The 20,692-nt window shown below is 46.9% G+C and overlaps 1 protein-coding gene across 1 annotated transcript in view; it reads left to right on the top strand.

Annotated features, from left to right (window-relative positions):
- Window positions 1-20,692, top strand: part of LOXL2 (lysyl oxidase like 2) — a 102,416-nt gene that overhangs the window by 16,607 nt on the left and 65,117 nt on the right. The window contains exons 2-3 of the mRNA XM_079926834.1: window positions 11,881-12,305; window positions 19,103-19,278. Coding sequence (XP_079782960.1) covers window positions 11,951-12,305; window positions 19,103-19,278 — 531 coding nt within the window. The 5' untranslated portion in view covers window positions 11,881-11,950. The remainder of the gene's footprint in view (window positions 1-11,880; window positions 12,306-19,102; window positions 19,279-20,692) is intronic.

Raw genomic sequence — 20,692 nt, forward strand, 5'->3', positions numbered from 1 at the left:
AGGTCCTTGGGCATCTTGGCTTGACCCCTGTAATCATGACCCACTGCTCAGCTAAACCATGTGAAGAAGTAAGTCCATCTGCCGCAGTTCTTCCTGGACTTCACTGACATGCAGTTTTAACAGAAGACTCTGCGAGATCGGTCATCCTCTTGTGGAACTTTGCATGCCTGCAGAGGGTTGGTGAAACCTGGGCTTCGTTTGGTATGTGTGAACCCGCTACAGAAATGTTCTGCTGACCCAGTGGCTTGTGTTCAGGGTAGAGGATGTTCCTAGAGTTTCTGTGTTGGATGGTGATGCACCCTCCCTGGCGTAGACTCCTGGGCTGTTGATGACCTTGGAGGTGTTCATAGGGTGAAAACTGAGGATAGATCTCCCCATCGTCTAAAAACTCTCCCAACTATGATATCAGTTAGATGTCTCCACCAGAATTGTTGATTTCTTTAGTGAAATCAAAATCTCTGACTGAGAACTGATAGAGCAGGTGTGAAGAGGGGAAATGGGACTTCCATCAATCCAAATGTCATCCAATGTCCAGAAGAATAGAGGGAGAATTTACCATATTTGTTTATGAATAGGCACCAGAAAAGGTAAGAGACATAGCACACTTCTGTTTGTTTGGGTTTTTTTTTAAATTAAAATTCAAGCTTTTCTTTGCTTTTGTTTTTAATCTTTTGGATCCTAGTACATTTCTTAATGGAACTCAAATCCTTTGACCCAAAGCAGTTTTCTCAAGGAAATTGGTCCTGGGCAGTGCTTGATATACCAGAATGCGCTTGCTCAGCGACAGAGATAAGAACAATTAGTCAGTAAAGGTAGCAGTTCTGGTATCTGACTGCCTGGGTGCAAATCCCAGCTTGATTACTTTTGAGCTATAGCTTTTCTGTCCCTTGGGTTTCCCTCAGGGAAATACAGATGCTGACAGTACCTCCCTCAGAGGGTTGCCTGGAGCTGTTACCATCCAGTACGGCAGCCACGACCCCAGGGGACCACTGAGCATTTGAAATGCGTTAGTCCAAATTGTCATGTGCTGTCAGTGTAAAGTACACCCCAGAGTGCAAAGATTTAGTACAAGAATGCAAAATATCTCATTAATAATTTTACATCGATTACATACGGAAATGATAATATATGGGATATATTGGGTTAAACAAAATATATCTTTAGCCTTAGTTTCTCCCATTTCATTTTACTTTTTTAATGTGGCTCTCAGAAAAGTGTAAATTACCTATGTGGTTTGAATTATGTTTCTATTGGGAAACGCTAGTCTAGACTAGAGGATTAAATGAGTTCATACCTGTAAAGCACTTTTCACACAGTCATTGATACAGAATGAGTAATCAATAAATATAGGATTTTTTAAAAATCTAACTTTCTCATTAGCAGGATCCCACCTTCATTGCCAGCTCATGTGGTATCCAGGCTGTGGCATAAAAGCCGAGGTCATCCTTTTAGAATGGGGGAGGGGAGGGGGATTGAATACATAAATTAGGTATAGAATAAGAAAGTCTATACGTCCTAGGTGGGGGGAATTACGTGGAAGGGCTCACCACAGTCCTCGCATCATAAAACTACCAGGCCCCCAAAAGTAAAGCACATTTGCTTCCCAGCACCTTCTAAGATACTGTTCTGCTGAAAGATGGAGCCTCTTAAGCCGCAAGCCTTCCTTCTGCCCTCCTGCGGCCGGCGTCTCTTTGGAAATGGCCTCGGAGGGGCAGTGGACTATGCCGGGACTGCCTGTACACCTGGAGCAGGAGATGACCAGCCCCTGTAGCCTCCTGAGCACAGCTGCAGGCATTGTCGGAAGGGAGCCGAGAGGGCAGAGGTCGCTGGATCAGGCTTCTCAGAGGAAGTGGGACTTGAGGAATCCCTGTTCCCTGTGGGTTTGCCCTGTGGACCCTGCAGACACTGCAGGGCCCCCATTCTCCCCTCTGAGTAGCAGCAGTGCTCACTGCCTTGGGCCTTGATGGGCCCTTAGGCAGTGTCCAGCCCGGGTTTAGGGACTCATCCTTTTGGGCACACACTGGCGTGTGTCACGAGATGACACATCTCCCAGGAAATCAGCTGCTTTGGGCTGGGATCATGCCTCACTCTGCCTCTACTAGGTCCAACCTCATAACCCATGACCCTTGTCTAGACACAAGCATTGATTCCGTGTTGGGGTGAGATTTTATGATCCCAGGGGATCTTCACTTCCCATAAAGTACCCCATTGTCTGCCTACCCCCTTTACGACACAGAGTGCATTTCAGAGGCACTCAGGTCAGCAGATTTGAAGGGCATGTGGAAGGTCCACCTACTCACCAAAACCCTATTGCCCTTACTTCCAACATTGTACAGTATGTAAAATTCAACTATTAAAATTCATATCTGGGCTTCCCTGGTGGCACAGCGGTTGAGAGTCCGCCTGCCGATGCAGGGGACACGGGTTCGTGCCCGGTCCGGGAAGATCCCACATGCCGCGGAGCGGCTGGGCCCGTGAGCCATGGCCGCTGGGCCTGTGCGTCCGGGGCCTGTGCGTCCAGAGCCTGTGCTCTGCAACGGGAGAGGCCACAACAGTGAGAGGCCCATGTACCGCAAAAAAAAAAAAAAAAAAAAAAAAAAAAAATATATATATATATATATATAAAAATATATAAAACGTCCCTCCTTCTTACCCCTGGCACTCTCTTATGCCCTTATGCTACACTATTTTTTCATTATTCTGAAGCTTTTATCACTATCTAACATATTATTTTACTTATGCACTTTGTTTCTTGTTTATTGTCTGATTTTCTTCTTGATTGTAAGTCACAAATACAGTGATCTTTACTGAAAAAAAAATTCATATCTAGGAATTCCCTGCGAAAACATAAAAGTTCCCTCTTCATAGAAAAGTCACAATTCTACTCCTTCATGTTTAAATTTCTTAATACAATAAATTTGTAAGGAATGGATTTCTCAGCTCTCTTTCCTGTGCAATTAGGTCAGAAGGAAAAGGCCGTTTTGATAAGGTGTAACGATTTGAATAGGAATTTATATTTATTCATTCAATTAATATTTGCTGAGTACCTACTGAGAACAAGGCTCAGGGGTTCAGAAGTGGCAGGAAGGAAAGAAGAAAACTAATGTGAATGAAGCCATGCTGTGTGCTAGGGATTTCCATGTTATCTCATTTAATCATCACATATACACCTGCAAAGAAGGTTATTTCCATGATCAGAAGAGGAAATCCAGGCTCCAAAAGTACCCCCAAATCTGTAGAGCTTGGAAGTGGTAAAGTCAGGATTCAGACCCTTATGTTCTGACTCCAAGATCCCCAACATCGTGCCAATAGGTACCGGGAGGAAGGGTTGCTGAGGGGCAAGAAGACCCATACAATGGAAGATGAGGGAGCCAAGGGCCTCCTCCATCCACTTCGCTTTTAATAGCCCTTTGACCTGTGATCAAAGCAGTAGAGCTTATTTTAAAACCATCCTGAGGATGGGTCTACTTTGAGTTATCCTACCCTGTTACTGTCCAACCGGTTTTTAATAAGCGCCCAACATGTGCCAGGCACCGTGCTAGGCCCAGGGCCCAGCCGAGACCCCCGTCACCAACAGCACCGGCTCCGCGTGAGTGATGTGAGCAGAGAGGGGACATCCGCTCCCACGGAGCCTGGCCTGCTTCAAGGGGAGGCCGCGGGGCCTCAGGCGCCGGCTCCAGCGCGGCTGCAGCGGGGCCGGGAAGCCTAGGCGGCCGAGTCAGCACGGTCCCCGCTCAGGGACCCTGATCACCCAAAGCGCCCTCGCGGGCTCCCGTGTGCCGCCCACCCCGGGCCGCGTGCGGCCGCCGCCTGGGCTTGAGGACACCCCGGCTCCGCGGCCGCCGGCGCTGGGAAGGGCGGGGAGCAGGGACGCAGAGCGCGGCGGCCGGATCGCGAAGGGGCTGCCAGCCCGGGGCCACTTGCCTGCTCCCGGGAGGGGCACCGGTCCCCGTCCCCGCAACTGGGGACACCCGGTGGGGCTCGGTTCTAAACCGGGTCATCAGGCTGCCAACAGTCTTGTCACGGGACGCGCTGCAGCGGGGGCCACAAGCAGGGGGACCACCCTGGACGGATTCCCCTCCAGGCCACCCTCGCCCCCCAGCAGCTGGAGTCTCCTGCCGAGAAAGTTCAAGTGCAGAAACGAAACTGGAGCCTGAGAGGAGCGGGCGAGGCCTCTGGTCTGCAGCGGGTGGCAGCCCACCGCGGGACAGGGGTTCGGCGGTGGGTGGAGCCGCAGGGCATTCTGCTCTCCATCCTCCGCAGCTCTGCTTTGGACGCTGGCAATTTTTCCCTCCTGAGGGATGGATGGATGCCAATGTGAAAAATGGATGTTACCATGCAATAAGACATATAATAGTAAGGGGATTTAAAAAAAAACACGTAGAGATAATTTCCAAAAAAAAGAAATACAGGTGGCCAATAGAGCCTGAAGAAAAGAAAGGTCAACCTCACTAGTAGCAAAAGAAACGTTGGTTAAAACAGAATACCCCCCCTCCTTATCAGATGGAGAAAGGTCTGAAAGCGTGGTCATAGCTAGAATTTTGAGGTTGTGGCGAAGTCTACATACTTCAGGCCGACGTGTACCCTAGCACAGTCCTTCTGGGGGCAGTTAATATAGTTTTGCAGAAGCGTTCACTTTTTAACAGCCCTCTGACCCAGAAATTTTGCCTTTAGGAGTTTATCCCAAGACTGTGGAAAATTTTAGCTACAAGGATATTCATTTCAGCTATGTGAACAGCAGTAAAAAATTTACTGGTAAGATTATTCAATCTTCTGGTGCATTCATAAGATTGAATACTATGTAATAAAAATCTTGTAAAAGTCAATGAGGCATGATGTTTGCAATATACTGGTAAATGTGAAAAGCAGTTTACAAAAGAGTATGTAGAAAATTATTGTACGTTTTAAGAGGAAATATATATGTACAGAAAAAAGTCTGGAAGGGGTGTACACCAGAGTGTTGACAATCATTCTATCCAATAGGGGTATTGCAAATTCTTTTCTACTTTTTACTTGTTTGTGTTCTCCAGATTTGTATCACCAAGTTGTATAACTTTTGCAATAAGAAAGAAAAAACCATGGAAGTTATTTTTAAAAAGAAAAGAGAAGCATCTGGGTCTAATATTTTACAATTCCCCGGAGAGTAGGAGAAGCCCCACAAAGGAAGCAAAAAATTCAGGAGCACTTTTGTAGGAAAGATTTAAGAGTTGAACACTAGCCATTCATTCCCACAGATTGGAGAGTCCAAGAAGTTGCGCGGAGCAGTTTATAGATATGCAAATCCAGAGATTACGATTTCCTCTTAAAAAATTACAGAACCACATACTTTTTCCATTTCTTTTTGAGATGTGAATAGACAATCTGCAGGCCTCCGTAGCTCTCGCGTGAGGGGGAGCTTGGGAGATGGTAAGAAAATGCTGGACTGGGGCTGTTAGAGCACAGAGGTGAAGATGAAGGACACAGGTCAGCCTGCTGCCCTCGTTCAGAACCTGCCTTGCCACTTAACCAACAGTGCAACCTGAGGCAACTTGCTGAAACTCTCTGTGCCTTGATAGTAATGGTGTTTGCCCCATTAAGTGAATTAATACAGCAGAATGTTGAGAATCATGTTTTTAAACATTAAATCATGTGTACGTTTTAAAATGTACCCAAGATTTGTTTTAATCAGGTGTGGAAAGACACAGACACAGAAATGACTGTCATGGAGGAAGAAGGTTATAGTCACAGATCCCTAGAATCAAGGAGGCCTGGCACACCATGCAGGGCCACAGGAAGAAGCACCAGGGTTGGTCAGAGGCAGGAGTGAGGGGAAAATGTGGGTAAGAGCATCTACTATGACTGTCACGGTAAGCAGGCTAATCAGGTTAAGGATTGGTTAGTTGAATAATTTCACCTCTCTCTGGGGCATAAGGGCATAGGGACCATCTCTTCTTATCTGGTACCTGGTCTTAGAGTGATTAGGGCAGGGGGTTAGTGGCCCAGAGTGTGAGATCCTGAGAATGGAAATAGTTGGGAAGGTATAGCTCTGGACTGATTGGTTTACACATGCAGAGTACACTTGTGGGTGAGTCCTTTATCATCTCTAAGAATTAACCAGAAAGTGGGTAGCGTAGTTTCTGAGTAGTCGTTCTCCAGAGTCAGCATAGACCCCAGATATCAAAACGGCAGAAATACAGAAAATAAAAAGGCATGATTCATACACAGTGCCTGCATAGGGGAGGCACTTTATAATGTTAGCTTCGTATTGGTTGTAGGTCTGTCACTCTGTGGGACCTTTGGCAAGTCATGGACTTTCTGTCTTAAATTTCTGCCAGATGAGGATATAGACACTGGCTACAAGAGGAAAAACTTTGCTGAGTTCAAGGTCAGGCCACCTGGCTCAGGTGGTTCCATCCATGAATATTCCCTGATTTCCTGTAGGCAAACCACAGCTAGAACATGAATGCCCTGTCAGTTCCTATTAGAACCATGGCAAGAGCATGTCTGCTTTACCCACATGAGGTCTAATGTGTACCAGGAGCTCAATGAATGTTTATTGAGTGAGTAAATCAATTTGATCCTGTGGCCTCAGTGGAAATGAACAGAAATAGACTTTTTTTCCTTTTACATCATTTCCAAATATTGGGGGATTTAATGGTTATTCTTTTATGATTGGTGCATAGCTTAATTCTACTGTACTCAGGGAACACATTGTGTGTGATTTCATTAGATGGGGTGAGACTTGCTTTATGACCCAGGTTAGGGTCCATTTGGGTAAATCTTGCATGTGGACTTGAAGCAAGTCTGTCTTCTGAGTCCAGTTGATAGAAACTTGTCAATTAAGTCGCATTTGTTTATCATATTGTTCACTTCTTTAGTACGAGGATTTTTTGTCTGCTTCTCCTGATGAACGGTGTGTAATATCTCCCACTCTGATTACAGATTTGTCGTTTTCTTCCTATTAGTTCTGTCAATATTTATTTCATACATGCGGAGTCTGCATATACAAACTGAGAAGAGTTAGTTAATATCTTCCTGATGGGCTGACTCTTCCATCATCATAAGTTTTTGTCTTCAGTAACACTTTTTGTCTTAAAGTTGACTTTATCTTACTTCGTACCAACTTTTTTTGGATGAATGTGTGTGTGGTAAATCTTTTTCCATCCTTTTACTTTAAACCTCTTGGTCTTCCATAGGAAATAGAAAATATTGTTTTGTTAAATCCATTATGACAATCTTTGTCTTTTCATTGCAGTATCATCTAACGAAATTACTGATATATTTGGTTTTAAATCCACCATCTTACTATTTTTTCTATTTGTGACAACTCCTCTATGTTACTTTTTCTCTGCTTTATTGCTCTAATTTTGGATTAATCGGGATTAAAAAAAATAATTCCATCATTTCTCCCCTTTATTGCCATGTTCATTCTACTTTTTTTCTCTTCTTACGCTGATTACATAAAGACTACAGTATGCATCTAACTAAGACTATTACGATTTGCTGAACTCTAATAGAAAAGAGTACTTTCATCACTTCCCAGATAGTGCAAAGACCTTGGAACACTTCCATTTAATCCCCTTCTACATTTTGTGCTGTTTTCACCATGGTATTTTAATGACACATATATTGTAAACCCTATAAGACATTATTATTTTACACAGTTGATCTTCATTCAGATTTACCTGCATAGCTCCCCCTTCCATTTCCTTCATTCCACATCTAGGATGATTTGTCCTGTGGTCTGAAGAACTCCCTTTAGTATTTTCATCTTGGAGAACTCTGATGATAAAGTCTCTCGACTTTTTGTTTTTTTAAAAATAAATTTATGTATTTATTTATTTATCTTTGGCTGCGTTGGGTCTTCGTTGCTGCGCGTGAGCTTTCCCTAGTTGTGGCGAGCAGGGTCTACTCTTCGTTGCGGTGTGCGGGCTTCTCACTGCGGTGGCTTCTCTTGTTGCAGAGCATGGGCTCTAGGAGCGTGGGCTTCAGTAGTTGTGGCACGTGGGATCAGTAGTTGTGGCCCATGGCTCTAGAGCGCAGGCTCAGTAGTTGTGGTACACAAGCTTAGTTGCTCCGTGGCATGTGGGATCTCCCCGGACCAGGGCTCGAACCTCTGTCCCCTGCATTGGCAGGCAGATTCTTAACCACTGCACCACCAGGGAAGTCCTCTCTCCACTTTTGTGAAAACCTTTATTCTCTCCAGGGGGTACAGAATTCTAGGCTGATTTATTTTTTTCAACCCTTCAAAACTGTCATGTGATTATCTTCTTTGTTTCCTTGTTTTTTGTTGAGAGGCCAACTGTTACCCTTACTGCTGCTCCTCTGAAGTTAATATTCCTTTTATACTCCGGCTGCTTGTAAGTGTTCCTATTTGTCTTGGATTTTCCATGGTCTGATCTTGATGTGCCCTGGTATGGGTTTTTTTTTGTAAACTGTACTTCTTGGGCTTCTTATCTTTCATCAGTTTCGTATAATTCTTGGCCATTATCTTTTCAAATATTTCTTCCAGACGTCCTCTCTGTCCTCTTTTGGACTTCCAATTATACGGATGTTAGATCTTTCTAACACGTAGAAAGTAACTCTGTCCTAACTTCTAGAGTTTAGCCCTTCAGGGACCCCTATCTGAAAGCCTGGGGCTATTTAACAGGGCCCTTCCTCCTTGGCAGTCTCTGAACTCCAATTTTTTGTGTCCTGAGTCCTGGGAGGATGCCTGAAGTTTTGCTTAGCTTCCCAGCCTGTTGGCAACTGCCTTGGAATTGGCAAATGGCTTCAGGGGAAAAGCAGGCACGAGTGTCAGGCTTACCTCGCTGTACTTCCCATCTCTCTGGATTCTTGAGTCTTTGCTGCCTCGACACCTCTCCAGTGTCTTCAGATACATGCTTTTCGTGTTTTACCTACCTTTTCCAGTTGTCCTTGGTGGGAAGGTTTATCTGTTACAAGCTAGTCTGCCGTAGCCAAAAACACATGGTACTGTGTGGAAATGACAAGAGATGGCTTCTGCCCCTGGGACTGAGTGTCCACTAAAGCCTGATGTGACACTGGTGCAAAGCACAAGCAGGATGCTATTTTAAAGAGAATCAGAGAAGACATTGATTCTGATTAGGAGCATCTGGGAAGCTTTCCTTGAAGAACAGGAAGGATTGTGACGTACACTTTTCGGAGGGAAGGGGAGGTGTGGGAATGGAGCACGTTGATCGAGGTGGGAAAACTTAAGCCCCTCTAGGCTGATATGATTGGATGGGTGACACGGGAAGGGCTGGAGTGAGGGCAAGGAGAGAAGTGTTGGAACTGAAGCCGGGAACGTAGGTATGTTCTGCCTTATAAAGGCATCTGTGTCCCAGGTGGAATTTGGACATTTTTAATATGTGATAGTGGATCATGGATGTTTTGGTAGCTTGGGGTTGACTACTTCTGGCTTTGCCTGCACGAACAGTGCAATTCCGGTGAAGTCTAGCAGAAAATTCCTCTCTCTCTGCTTCTTGATTTTCTCCCTCATAGAGTAAGAATCCTCATCTCTGGCTACTCCACCCATGTCTCAAGATTCTAGTGAGGCATAGATGAGCTCGTGGATGCCAATGTGCTGGGACAGGAATGAAACGTGGCCAGGGCAGAGGAGGCGATGACCCCTCATCGCCTTCAGAGCCACGTACTAGCCTGTCAGGCTGTGGTCTGAAGAGGGCCGTTGCAGGAACCCCACAACTTTCTGGCCTTGTTTGTGAGTCACAGGATGAGGATGGCTGGATCTCCAGTGAACCAGAGGGCCTTCCGAAGTCCTCGGTCCTGACTGCCCCCCAAAGCTGAGGCATCTCTGCCCCCAAACCCAGGATGGGACCAGGCACTGCCTGGCCATCCCGACAGATGTGGAACTGCCTCTCTCCAAGTTAGATCATCCCTCCCAGGTGTTCTGGGCACTTATCTGGTCCTTCCTTGTTGGTGGTGTGCCATGAACTGAGTCATACAATTGGCCTAACCCTCTGTACCTGGTTAATAGAGAATGTATGACGCGCTGCTGTAGCTTTCACCTGCTGGTCCTGGTTTCCTCTGGGGGCCCCATCTTCCAAGTCTACTTCCTCTTCCAGGAAATACCCCTGCAGTCCTTTAAGACAGTCTTCCTAGCTCTCTGAATTATGGAAGGATCAAGGTATATGAACTAAGTTTTTATTTTCCGCTCTAGGACCTCATCCTGGAATTCATAGAGGTAGGTTCCACCTGGGTACGGTGACCACAATCTTGAAAATATAAAAATTAAAAATTTTTATTTAGCAAATGCGCCTGTAGGGCTTATTATGTACCATTCATTTAATCCTCATAACAGTTCGGTGAGCTAGATATAATTATCCTACCCATTTTATAGCTACGAAACATCAAACAGCAGAGAGAAGTTAAGTATTTTGCCCAAGGTCACACAGCTAGTCAGTATCAGAATGAGAATGCAAACCCAGACTGTCTGGCTCCAGAGTCTGTGATCACCCCCCACCCCCTCACTCTGCTGTCCTGCTCTCCCTTGCCTGATGATGGGCCACTCAGCCCCTCTCCTGTTTGGTACAAAGAGCTTTATGCCTCCCTTCTGTGCACAGAGTGGGCTGGACTCAGCCCCCAGCAGCCCTCAGGGACGTAAGCTATGTAAAGGGATGGAATTGTCTCCTGGGCATCCTCGGCTTCCCCAAGTGCTAGAGCAGCGCCTCAGGACTGCTCTCTGGGTCTACTCCACCGTTCAGCTAAGGACAGGCCCTGCGTGAGAGCTGTTTAAGGGACTCTACCTCTGACCTCCTCGTTTAGTGGTCTCAGCCATCTTGAGGTCCAGAGTATAAAACATAATGAGATCTGGGGTGTGGGTGGGCAGCATGTCGGGGTGTCTGGAGGCCTGGAGCCTGAAAGCAGAGCTATAGGAAGGTTCAGGTATGTGCCCGTGAGTAAGTAAAGATGGAGACTCAAAGCCTCGTAGTGTTATTCTCAGCACCCAGAAGATGCCGTTTCCATCCAGGTCAGCTAACATCCAGAGGGAGGAAGGCCACCTTACCTGGGAGTACCCGAGCCCTCTTCAACATACGCTGTCACATCTGCGTTTCTCCAGCCACTCGGTACCTGGAACCAAATCACCTTTTCATTCCATAAACATGTCTTCCAACCTACCGTGCTCACTCTGGAGGAGCCAAAGAAGGATGAGAAACAAGTCCTGCCCTTAAGCCGTTTGTAACCTCTTTGGGGATATGAAGGTGTCTGGGAGGGGTGAGGAGAAGGTCTAGATAATAAGCCCGCCTTGGAAGGAAGTCCCTGGGGGCTGCTTCAGTAGCCCACCAGAGGGCAATCTCTAGGTCCATCCATGTTGCTGCAAATGGCATTATTCCGTTATTTTTTATGGCTGAGTAATACTCCATTGTATATATGTACCACATCTTCTTTATCCATTAATGTACCTAGTCTTTTTAAAAAAACTCTACTCAAATGGGGACTTCCCTGGTGGTACAGTGGCTAAGACTCCTGCTCCCAGTGCAGGAGGCCCGGGTTCAATCCCTGGTCAGGAAACTAGATCCCACATGCCGCAACTAAAGACCCCACGTACTGCAGCCTAGATCCCATGTGCCACAACTAAGACCCAGCACAGCTAAATAAATAAATAAATATTTAACAAAACAAACCAAACCAAAAGACTCTACTCAAATGAAGTCTAAGTGTGCTCTGTTTCCTGCCAGGACTCATCCTGGAAGAAAGCATTTCAAAGATCTGGGAAGGTGGTGGGCAAAGAAATAGGACTTCCCAGTCCTGTCTAGCTGAAGCATAAGATGGGAGAAGAGAAGAGGTTGGAATCCGGAATGATCTTTCAATCCTAAGCAAAAGAGTACGAAATCACTGGCCGTTTTCCAGATGTCTGTAACCCGAACCTCTCCTCTCTTCCAGGAAACTCCTGCCCATCCCTCCTGAGCGCCAAGTGTCCCCCTCCATCAGGTCTTCCAGCCCGAGGACAGGGATGGAGAGACCCGGAGGCTCCTGCCTTTGCGGCTGTCTGTCTGTGCTCGCCCTCCTGCCCGCCCTGAGCCTGGCGCAGTACGAGAGCTGGCCCCACTACCCCGAGTACTTCCAGCAGCCCGCCCCGGAGTACCACCGGCCTCAGGTGCCCTCCGACGTGGTCAAGATCCAGCTGCGCCTGGCGGGCCAGAAGAGGAAGCACAGCGAGGGCCGGGTGGAGGTGTACTACGACGGCCGGTGGGGCACCGTGTGTGACGACGACTTCTCCATCCACGCTGCCCACGTCGTCTGCCGGGAGCTGGGCTACGTGGAGGCCAAGTCCTGGACCCCCAGCTCTTCCTACGGCAAAGGGGAAGGTAAACCGCTCTGCGCTTGGGAACCGAGCACTGGGGTCACCTGGAGAGCCCGGGCACAGGCTTCTAGGGGGATAGCCTGGCAAACGGAGCTGCAGTTACTGTCAAGTAGCAATTCCTGATAATACGCCATCTGGGCAGCCTCCGTGTCTGTGGTGGAAGGTGGGAGCGGGGGGGTGCCAGGGAGGGGGACGGTGACCACCGGTCCTGCGTTGCCCAGGACTTTCCTGGTTTTAGCGCACAAAGCCTGGCAGCCTGGGAAACTCCTGGTCCTGGGAAACCAGGCTGGTTAGTGACCCTAGGGAGCGGCTGAAGTCAGTCTGTGGTTAGCTCTTGAGCCCTGTGCCCTGCCTGGGGCTGCGTCAGCCAGGGGGAGATGGTGCCTTTCTTCCGCCCCCTTGGAAGGAGTGCCTTTTGCTCTTTGTCACAAAGGCTGCCCATAGGCTAGTGTCCCCTGACTCTTCCACCCTCCTGTCCTGGTAGAGTTCACACTTTTAATACCAACACGCTGTTCTGGGCTTGGCCAGGACAGGAACCGAGTTGCTTTGGGTTTTTCACTTTGATTGGCTTCTTCTTTCCTCCCTTTTTAAGTCAATACACTGAAAAAAAAATTGGGGGGGTGGGTAATTTTGAGGGAGGGCAGGTGTTAGAGCCCAGAACCTTGGGCTTAGTCCTGTGTCGACCTAACTATCTATATGCTTTGTGGGAAGACATTTATCCTCCTTGCCCTCAGTTTCCTAATCTGAAAGTTAGGCTCTCTAAGAATTCTTGAAGCTGTCATAGTCTGTGGTCTTAAATAAGAAAGTAGATAAGGGTCAAGGACATTATTTAAAAATAAAACCTGGACTTCCCTGGTGATGCAGTGGTTAAGAATCTGCCTGCCAGTGCAGGGGACATGGGTTCGATCCCTGGTCCGGGAAGATCCCATATGCTGCAGAGCAACTGAGCTCGTGTGCAACAGCTACTGAGCCTGTACTCTAGACCCCGCGAGCCACAACAACTGAATCACGCATGCCATAACTGCTGAAGCCCTGGTGCCTAGAGCCCGTGCTCCGCAGCAAGAGAAGCCACCACAATGAGAAGCCCACGCACCCCAATGAAGAGTAGCCCCCGTTCGCCGCAACTAGAGAAAGCCTGTGCGCAGCAACAAAGACCCAACGCAGCCATAAATAAGCAAATAAATAAATAAATAAAATAAAATCTCCAGCTGGAGTGCCCCTCCTTGGGTTAGTAAAGCAAAAGCAGCTCTTCCACCTGGCCAAGCAGCTGCACAGGTGTCAGCGTGGGCCTGGCTGCTGGAATCAATCAGAGGTGCCCAAACTCTCATCCTGGATAAACGCATTAGTGCCACACCAACGGCATAGCATCCCCTGGGGTGCTATCCCATGATGTTCAGAATTAAGGTCTGCGCTGGAATCTAGGACTCTGTAACTTCTGGAAGCCTCCCAAGTGGTTGCACATGTAGCCAAGTGTGGGAGTCACTGAAATAGATCATTGTTATGGTCCCTTCCAACCCTTGCTTTTGGTTATTCTAGAAATTATAGGAGAAGGAAATAGCACCTCATACATGTCTCACCTCTGTGTAATTGAATACGTCTTTTTGGAATAACCGGATCAAGACACGGCAGTTAAAGTAAAATGTTCTCTGAAGCTGGCTCTGGGTTCCTTACTATGATATGAGCGAAAGCAGCACAGATGAGTTAGCATACGCTGTTTGAAAACCCATTTGCTGTCTTTGTTACAAAAACTCTGGACACTTCTCCATCCTTTCACATCTTCCCTTATTCTGCTGAGTGTTCTGGGGGTAACATCAGATTTATGTTTTCTATTCCAGGCTCTCTAAGCCTAATTATTTTATAACAAGTGTTTTCCAATGACTTTGGGGTTTTTCTAGTGACATCTTTATTTTCTTTCTACCCAAACAAAATTTACCTGTCATCAGGTAAGGTGGATATGGTTTTTCCCCATCCCATGTTCCCCTGCTCAGGAGCAGCCATGGGGGGGCTGGAGAGGTGAGTTAGCCTGGCTCAAACTTTGCCATCCAAGGATGACGAAGGGAGAAAAGTTCACAGGAGTAGAGGGAAGTTTCAAGGGAACGATTAAAATCGCGGTCCATGAAGTCCACACTGGGTAAGTAGGAAGGTACTCCATGGAGCCATTGAAGGACTGGGGGAAGCTGCTAGGATCGATGGGTTGTGGGTTGAGAGTGCAGTGCTAGAGTGAGTGTGCTAGAAAGATGGAGCTGTAGGTGCAGATGCACAGCAGAAGTGTTGAAATGGCGATTGGGGAGGGAGTGCAATTGTTTGTAATGTCAAGGTCTAAGCTGTGACCATGGGATGCTGGCTGATGTAGGGTGGAGGAGAGTCATTGGAGGGAGGAGGTATAGGAACTTAGAGTATTGGAAGCGTCCTCTCTGGGGCTATTGAGACCATCGAGACTTAGGAAAGAAAAAGTACCAAAGAGAGGAAGGGAGAAACTGATGCTAAAAATTTTAACTGTCATGTCTCTAGGACTTTAAGGATTAGGCTGTCTATGTAAAGCGGTACTTGGTTTTTCATGAGAGACCCTTTAAATGTAAAATGTATTTGAATCTCATCAGCGTCAGTTTAGGATTTTTAACACTGGGTACAAGGGGGTCACTCAGTAAATATTAATCAACTGATTCAGTTGGATTTGGAAGGCAGCTGTGCTCACCACGACATCACCAATGCTGATTCAGATTGACTTTGAAGAATATTAAAAACAGTTAGCATAGTGACCAGTGCCCTGGGGTGTGCTCCGATGGGGTTTAGTCGGCTCTGTGGATGAACTGGAAACACTGTAGGTGAACCTGTGAGAGGCCACCCGCCCAGGAGTGCCACCGTCATCAACTCCTTTGAAGTTCAGGCTGTAGTGATGAAGCTGGGGAGAACATCCGTGGACCTTCTAGGTTTTCCAGCCTAGCCTTTCAATAGATTTTTTTCTCCCAAAACATCTCTGAGCTCAGAGAAATCATGGGCCCTTTTAGAACGTTCTAGAGGGGACAGCTGCCCCATTTCTCACCTTCTGGATGGCCTCACAGGCACCCGAACCTCAGATGGTTGCTCTCCTTTGCCTGTCCTCAGATCTGAGGTTAGATGTGATTCCCCCTCACTCCCTCGTTCTTCAGATCAGAGTGACGAAGCCAGCAGATGATCACAGTGGGGTCCTGAAGCGCCTAAGTTGAATGATTTCCACTGCCCCAACAGCCCTGGGGAGGACTGGCATTCAAACAGAATTTTATTTATGATGTTTATCCTCCAAATGATCTGTTAACTTGTTTGTACGTCTCTTCTCCTTTCATCAGGAGAAGGATTTCTTAGATGAAATGAGTGGAAAGAGTAAAATGGAGTTTTGCTTCGGATTGGCATTTTGCATCCAAAGTTTGAGCCCCATCTGTGTCCCTAGTGCCACTTTCCTAGCAGCTCTGAGATGGCACGTACTGAACTGTGCCCGGAAGCACCCCGCATTCCAATAGCAGAACAAGAGCTGGTTGCTTTGGAATCAGAACCCTCTAGTTGTTAGGCATTAAGCATACAGGAAAAAAAAAAATCATGAAATCAGGCCAAATGAGTTTATCATGCCTGCATCTGGGGCTAAGTAGAAATGTACATTGCCACTATCTAAGAAGGTAACTGGTGGGAATGCCTAGAGGGTAGAATTATTGGGGGTGAATTGAAGCTTCTTAGGAAAGCAACTCTTTGGGATAATAGTTCCCATTAGCGCTCCAGGGTGCTAATTTCAAATCTTCCTTATCAAAAAGTAAAGCAGGCCCTGGGGCATCTGTTTTGCAGCGCTTCCTGCTGCTTTTAGCTGTGTGCTGTCCTGTTTCCCATCTCCTTAGCCGGGGTGGTTTCTCTCACTGCAGAGGGAATGAGGGCTCTGTTTCTTTTCACCGTCTCTGTCCATTCAGCAGCTTTGCTACAGAATGTTCCAAAGAAGAGGCCCCGCTTCACACGTGGAGGGTCTTTTCCGTTGCTAGTACTTAGCAAGACAAACATTGGTTTGTTGTTGAAACAGCAATCGATTAGGGAGCATATGTTTCAGTGGAGCTTGATGGCTTGGAAACGAGGCCAAACTGAGAAACCAGTTGGAAAACCTCAGCCCAGATGTTTTCAATAAGCCCTTTGTTCCCCTCAGTATGCCTGAGGTGATCTCCTTTGAGGCCTGAGCAGCCATCTGTCGCAGCAGACACGTCTCAGCGGGGCCTCGAAGTCAGGAGACTGGTCCCGGGTCCCCTCTGACCTTGAAGAACCTCAGATTCTCCTTGGTTTTCTCATCTTTACAATGGGAGTGTTTTTTATCTGCTTTTTCCTCGCATCATGGAAACAACAGAATGCATTGTTTTTCTGACTTACTGGAAGGAGGAAGGAGAAAGGGAGGGTGAACACATACCAGGCACATATGTTATCTCATTGAAGCTCCATGGCGAACTGTTTGTTGGTATCATTATTTTCGCTTGAGAATGGGCTTGGTGAAGCAGTTGACCCAGTCACGTGCTGCCCAAGCCTGAGTCAGAGAGAATTTGAATCCAGGTTTTCTGACCCCATTATACTATAGAGCAGGGGTCCCCAACCCCCAGGCCGTGCACTGGTACTGGTCCGTGGCCTCTTAGGAACTGGGCCGCACAGCAGGAGGTGAGCGAATGAAGCTTCGTCTGCCGCTCCCCAGCGCTCGCATTACCGCCTGAACCACCCCCCCCCTCCCCCCGCCCCAGAAAACTTGTCTTCCACGAAACCAGTCCCTGGGGCCAAAAAGGTTGGGGACCGCAGTACTAGAGTCCTCCTGGAGTCCTGAGAAAAAGGGGAGCTTTGACTTTGTTTCCTTTCATTGCGTAGTAATACTAGTAAAACTCACTACTTGAAAACCCTCTAGCACTTAACATTGAAAAAAATTTTAATTGTGGTAAAATGCACGGAACATGAAACGTACCGTCTTAACCATTTTTCAGTGTACAGTTCAGTAATGTTAAGTACATTCACAGTGTTGTGCAGCCCATCTCCAGAACGCGTTTCATCTTGCAGATCTAAAACTCTATACCCATTAAATAACCGCTCCCCAACTCCCCCTCCCCCAGCCCCTGGTAAACACCGTTCTACTCTCCGTCTCTATGATTTTGACTAGTCTCAGTACTTTATATATGTGGATTCATACAGTTTTTGCCTTTTCGGGACTATTTCACTTCGCATGATGAACTCAGGGTTCCTCCATGTTGTAGCATGTGTCAGAATGCCATTCCTTTTTAAGGCTGAATAATATTCCAGTGTATGTATAGACCACAATTAGTCAATGGACACCTAGGTTGCTTCTACATTCTGGCTGTTGTGAATGATGCTGTAATGCATATGGGTGTACTGATATCTCTTTGAGACCCTGCTTTCAATTCTTTTGGATATATACCCAGAAGTGGGAATTGCTGGGTCATATGGTAATTTTATTTTTAATTTTTTGAGGAACCACCATAGTGTGTTCTATAGGGGCTACACCATTTTGATAGGAATAGGGTAAGATAATCCAATAGTTTAAAAATCCCACTAAGAGATCATGGACAGAGAGGGAACTTTGGGAGACCCCTGTAAGTTAATGATCACTCAAGAAAGCAAGCTTGCTTAGCAATAAAACCATGCAACAGAAGCACGAGACAGGCCTCAAGACAATAAAACAATGGTAGGAAAATGACACCTGTATCCTGCCACTGAGGTCAGTAAGTTAACAGTTCCTAGGACTTGTTCCTCTGCACGCACTAAAAACAAAAATACAGGAGAAAGATGACATTCCAAAGTAGAAGACCCTCATGATACTGAAACCTGAGATGAGTTACCTTATTTTAGCATGGATTGCCACCTGTTTTGCTAATTTCCATAGCGCCATGACAGTCCTGGTTGGGCCACAAAGGGACAAAAAACTCCCCCCCGCCCGACGTGGAGGAGGGAATGATGATGGAAGCCTGATGTCTACTCGAGAATGAGGAAGAAGGTGGTCTTCTACCCCTCCCCACTTCTCCTCTGATTATAAAAATGTAGTTCACCCAGCTCTTGGGGCAGCACTCCCTTGCCTACCTGCTTGTATGTCTCACAAGCGTCCTATATTATTATTATAATTTTTTGTTTTTCGGTACGTAGGCCTCTCACCTCTGTGCCCTCTCCCACTGCAGAGCACGGGCTCCGGACGCGCAGGCTCAGCGGCCATGGCCCACGGGCCCAGCCGCTCCGCGGCACGTGGGATCCTTCCGGACCGGGGCGCGAACCCACGTCCCCTGCATCGGCAGGCGGACTCCCAACCACTGCGCCACCAGGGAAGCCCCATCGTTACCATTTTTTGAGTAACTATGGACCAATGATAAATTAGGCACATGGCATGCATTATCTCTAATCTGCACACGCCCCTGTCATTCGAGTGTCGTTATTATCCCCACTTTACCGATGAGAAAAGGGAGCTTTGATCAGGATCATACAGCTAAGTGGCTGAGCCAGAATTCCTATCAAACAGCTTAGTATCCAAAGTCCCTGTTCTTCCCATTATACCACGTGCCTTCTGGGCTTAAATCTGATTTCTATTCTAATCATGTTCAATCTGCCACATCCCTAAATCACATCCCTCTGGCAAGGGAATCCAGATGGTCTAGAACTGTATGCAATATCTCAACACACTGACCAACTGATGACCACCCACAGCTGCCAAAATTAGGGAAAAACTCTCTTTCTGTGTACGCCCTTGGTGCCCCCAAAGACTCAAACCTACTCTGACGTGGAGTTTGGCTTCTCTCTTCTCTGCTTCCTCAGGGCCCATCTGGTTGGACAACGTCTACTGCACCGGCAATGAGGGGACCCTCGCAGCCTGCTCCTCCAATGGCTGGGGTGTCACTGACTGCAAGCACACGGAAGATGTGGGTGTGGTGTGCAGTGACAAAAGAATTCCTGGGTTCAAGTTTGACAATTCGCTGATCAACAACATAGAGGCAAGTCATGTGCTCTTTTTTTTTAAAATTGAAGTGTAGTTGATTTTACAGTGTTGTGTTAATTCCTGCTGTACAGCAAAGTGATTCAGTTATACATATATACATTCTTTTGTATATTCTTTTCCATATGGTTTATCACAGGATATTGAATATAGTTCCCTGTGCTCTACAGTAGGACCTTGTCGCTTATCCATCCCATATGTAACAGTTTGCATCTGCTAATCCCAAACTCCCACTCCATCCCTCCCTCACCCTCCCTCTCCCTTGGCAACCACAAGTCTGTGAGTCTGTTTCTGTTTCGTAGGTAGGTTCATTGTGTCATATTTTAGATTCCACATATAAGTGATATCATATGGTATTTGTTTTTCTCTGTCTGACAAGTTCATGTGCTCTTGATGACTCCTTCATGTGAATGTTTTCCTTCTTCCATGTATCTCACTTCTCACCTATGATTCTGAGAAGTGTGTGTGATCACTTTTGTGGCAGGTGGGGGGACCTAAACCAATTTCATTTGGTGCCAGGGCAGTTGAGGAAGGATTTCTGGAGAAGAGGCTGCTATCAGTGGGGAAAGGGCATTCCAGACACAGAGAACGACTTGGACAAAGACACAAAGGCACGGAGGTGTGAACTGGGGATGAGCAGGTCGGTACCACTCAAGACTGTAATTATGAATGTGGAAATAGTGTGAAATGAAGCTAGAAAGGTCTGTGCTATGTACGGGAGCTTGCCCTTTGGACTAGGAAGGTGTATCAGCTAGCAACGGCAGTGTAACAAATTATCCCACCCCCCTCATATTTTGCAACAAACATGGATTGTCTTGAATAGCTTCTGAGGGTCAGGAATCCAGGAGTGGTCAGCCAGTTCACTCTGCTCAGAACATCTTACGAGGTTGCAGTCATGTTGTCAACTGGAGCTGGGGACTCCTCTCCCAAGTTGACTCCTGTGGTTGTCGGCAGGTTTTTGCTTCCTTCTGGCTGTCAGCTGGAGGCCTCTGGTCCTCTCCACACAACCTCCCGATAGGCTGCTTGAGTGTCCTTAAGACATGGCAGTTGTCTTTCTCTAGAGTGAGTGACTCAAAAGAGAAAGAGAGAGGGAGCAAAACAGGGAAGCTGCGTCTTTCATAACCTCATCTCGGAAGTGATGGGCCATCATTTCTGCTGTATTCTATTGGTCACTCAGACAAACAGTATACAGTGTGGGAGGAGATTACCCAAGGGTGTGACTACAGAGGGTATTGGTCATTTGGGGTCATCCTGGGGACTGGCTGCCCTAGGACAGTTGTCCCAGATCTAGCTGGGGATCAGAATCACTTTTATTTTATTTTAAATACATTTATTTATTTATTTATGGCTGTGTGGGTCTTCGTTGCTGTGCGCGGGCTTTTCTCTAGTTGCAGTGAGTAGGGGCTACTCTT

This window comes from Stenella coeruleoalba (genome assembly GCF_951394435.1).
Source record: "Stenella coeruleoalba genome assembly, chromosome: 7".
Taxonomy (NCBI): Eukaryota; Metazoa; Chordata; class Mammalia; order Artiodactyla; family Delphinidae; genus Stenella; species Stenella coeruleoalba.